At 47.7% G+C, this 3,317-nt stretch overlaps 1 protein-coding gene across 1 annotated transcript; it reads right to left on the reverse strand.

Annotated features, from left to right (window-relative positions):
* Positions 1–1,730: 1,730 nt before the first annotated feature.
* On the reverse strand, positions 1,731–3,317 carry LOC139665058 (alpha-2B adrenergic receptor). Its single transcript, XM_071544010.1, has one exon. It carries the CDS (start codon positions 3,315–3,317, stop codon positions 1,731–1,733), a length of 1,587 nt encoding a protein of 528 aa, XP_071400111.1.

The raw sequence follows: 3,317 nt of genomic DNA on the forward strand, positions 1-3,317 counted from the left end.
GAATCTCGTTTTAACGGTAAGCATATACTGTGCAAATGCAAATTCAGAAAATTGATTCCTCATTTAACGCTGCGTAACACATAAACCAAAGTTTTATCATGTTTAATACATATGCACTCTAAATACAGATGGAGAATCTATTTAAGAACTACAAAATGTCCTAAAAGCAAAATGTGTAGAAATAACAGAGGACATGTCCCGAATTAAATACAATTTAATGTGTCAAAAGCACAACACAGTCGTATGTGTTTAGTCAGGGACAACATCAATGTTACTTTTCATGTTTATGCAGTACGAGTTGCTTCAGTCAAGTAAGTTTCCGTTGGCTTTGAAATGATAAGTGCATTTCTAAACATGCAACTGCAAACACACTCAAACACATGCACTCTCACACACACACACACACACACACACACACACACAGCAAAATCAGATCAGTCCAGAGTGAAAAGTATCTTTGTCGGTGATCTTGCTCGTTGCCGGGGTCAACGCTGGGTTTGGATAGAGTCTCTATTGCTTTGGCAGAGAGCGAACTGAAAGGGTACGCGACTGACTGGCCATCGTATTCATTAGGTGTCGTGTATCCATCAAGCCTCCATGACAACACACCTCTGTCTATGCCTGTGCAACAGCAGCTAACCCATAACATGCACAGGCACCTCTCGAAATGTCACGTTAGAACAGAACAATGTTAAAGGGGCAAAAAGATAGAAAGTGTGGGGGAAGCAAGCCAGCTCAGCTGTCAATCCCTCCCAGCATTTTTACTATATCAGATTTACATGTCGTTCCCATCTTTCATCCGACCTTCTCTGGTTGTCTCAGTTTTCCTGCTCTAGTTTTCTCACTGACGCCTCTGGCTATTGCCTTAATGAGCAGTTCCCAGGGAGAGGTGTAACATCCCAGGGATCACACAGAGACAATCTCGTCCTCATCCCTCTGTGTGATGTTCGACTACGAATAAGCAGAGAAAAAGCCTCCATCCGTCATCGTCGCGCGCACGTCCCACAAGTCACAGCTTTGGATAAAGAGAAAGAAAGAGAGAGACAGAGAGAAGGACAGAGAGAGGCAGAGGCACAGAGAGGAAGGCTTGCAATTGCTCGGATCCTGTGTTCCTTGTGTGTCTATTTTATCTCTGATAAAGGACACTTAGTGATATTTGTCCTCTTCCAGTAAGACCCTTAGGCAATTCCCACCTGCTCACGCATCCATGCACATACTCACATACACTCACACACACACAGAGTTTTGTTTGTACTCTTCAAATTACCAAGCACATACACACACTGCATCCTATTGACTTCCATTCCAGAATATAATCAAATCATTCTTCTTCATAGTCATTAGCGATACAATTACATTATATTTATAATTAACATGAAAGATAATTAATTCAGCCGCTTGAAAAATGCAGTAATCCCAGAAGTCCATGTTACACACCAGGAGTGATTCGACTGTGGCTTTTTGAAATCCACTCTTCGCCAGTGCCCCGAGATGACTCACCTAACAACCTCCAAACAGGAGCACAGGCAGCTTGGGAAATGAATACAGTGTTCTCCTTAATATGTCAGTCTTATGGTGATGCTCCAGAAATACAGTTCTGTCCCCATCAAATATAGAAAGAAGCAAAGCAATGACGTTTTAGTTGTCATCTTAGCATAAAGGTCCTTCAGTCCCATGGCTGTTCAAAACATAAAAATATACGTTCCACCCTCGTTTTTAGAGGATCCGGTCTAGAAGAACGTACCCTTAGTGTCCCTACACAGTATCTTCTTGAAGGCCTTCCTGAAGTCCTTGTTGAAGATGGTGTATATCACTGGGTTGAGGCAGGAATTGCAGTAGCCAATCCAAAAGAAGAATTTGAACAAGGGATCGGGGAGGCTACAAGTCTCGGGGCACACCGCCTGCAGAGAATAAGAGAAAAAGAAGGGAAACCAACAGACTACGAACACTCCCATCACTACAGCCAAGACGAAGGTAAAGCGCTTTTCCCTGTTCACCATTGCCTTGCGGCGGGACATGGGCGTGCCCTGGATCTTAGGTGTTCCCTCAAGTACCACTTTGGTGCCAGATGACGTAGCCACAGTGTTTTTGTACCTATGGGCCAAATTTAGAACCTGAACTTTGAACCCTTTGCCTTTGGACGATCCCTTTGTGTGCTGATCGGTCTTGTTCACCTCTGCTGGTCCTTTGCCATTCTCGCCTACGGCACCTTTACCCCCCGTCTCCAATTCAGCCTCAGAGCCGGAACTTGAGGTGTCATGGTGAAGCGCGTCCGTATGTGTCTTCCCCCCTTTGTCGGGATGTTTCTGGGACTCTTTACGGTCGGCAACCGAGTGGAGATGGCTGTCCTGATGGGGGATTAAAGGGGAGGAGGTGGATGTACGGACTGGAGCGATACCTGCGAGGGGAGGATGGTGCTGATTATCCTGGCTGGTAGTGTCCTCAGGTGGGACATGAAGGGACGATGGGGAGGGATTTGAGGGATTTTGTTCGTTAGCAGTCTTTCCTCCTTGCTCTCCGTTCTGTTGCGACTGGTCCGCTGACCTCACCGCAGGTTTCGGGGTCACGGCATTGGCATTCCCTGCCACCTCTTTATGTTTCTCTCCCGGCGGGCAGCGCGTGTGCTGCTTCGCAATCTGATAGATCCTCACGTACACCAGTATCATTATCACACAAGGGGCAAAAAAGGAGCCAATGGTTGAGTACAGAATGTACCAGCGCTCATTGTTCAGTTCACACACCTCCTCACCTCCGTCGCTCTTGTCCAGGGAGAGAAGAGGAGGGAAAGAAATGACTGCGGAAATCAGCCACACTACGATAATGGCCGCCTTAATGCGTAAGGGAGTACGCTTGGCGCCGTAGGAGACAGGCCGTGAGATTGACAGGTAGCGGTCCAGCGCTATTGCACACAGGTGGACAATGGAGGAGGTACAGAACAGAACATCCAGTGCCAGGTAAATTTCACACCAAAGGGAACTAAAGGCCCAGTAGCCCTGCAGCTCATTAGCCAAGGAGAAGGGGATGATGAGTGTGGCCACTAAAATATCCGCCGCAGCCAGAGACACCAGGAAGAGATTTTGAGGCCCTTTGAGGGATCGGGAAGTCAGGACGGCGATGATGACTAGGATGTTTCCCACAATAGTCAGGATCATCATGAAAGTGATGGCAGTAGCGAAGGCTGCGGTGGCTTGCGGGGAGTAGGGCGGGGTCCTGATGGTGCTCTGGTTGCAGGGTCTGGTGCCAGAGATGAGGCTGACGTTCCTGTTGACGGGTCCGCCCAGCTCAGACAGGCACGCTGCGTCTGGGGCAGCTGCCAT

This window comes from Centroberyx affinis, unplaced genomic scaffold (assembly GCF_046629955.1).
Source record: "Centroberyx affinis isolate AG114_WGS23_722 - 3 ecotype Tasmania unplaced genomic scaffold, CSIRO-AGI_Caff_v1 ptg004433l_1, whole genome shotgun sequence".
In the NCBI taxonomy this organism is placed as follows: Eukaryota; Metazoa; Chordata; class Actinopteri; order Beryciformes; family Berycidae; genus Centroberyx; species Centroberyx affinis.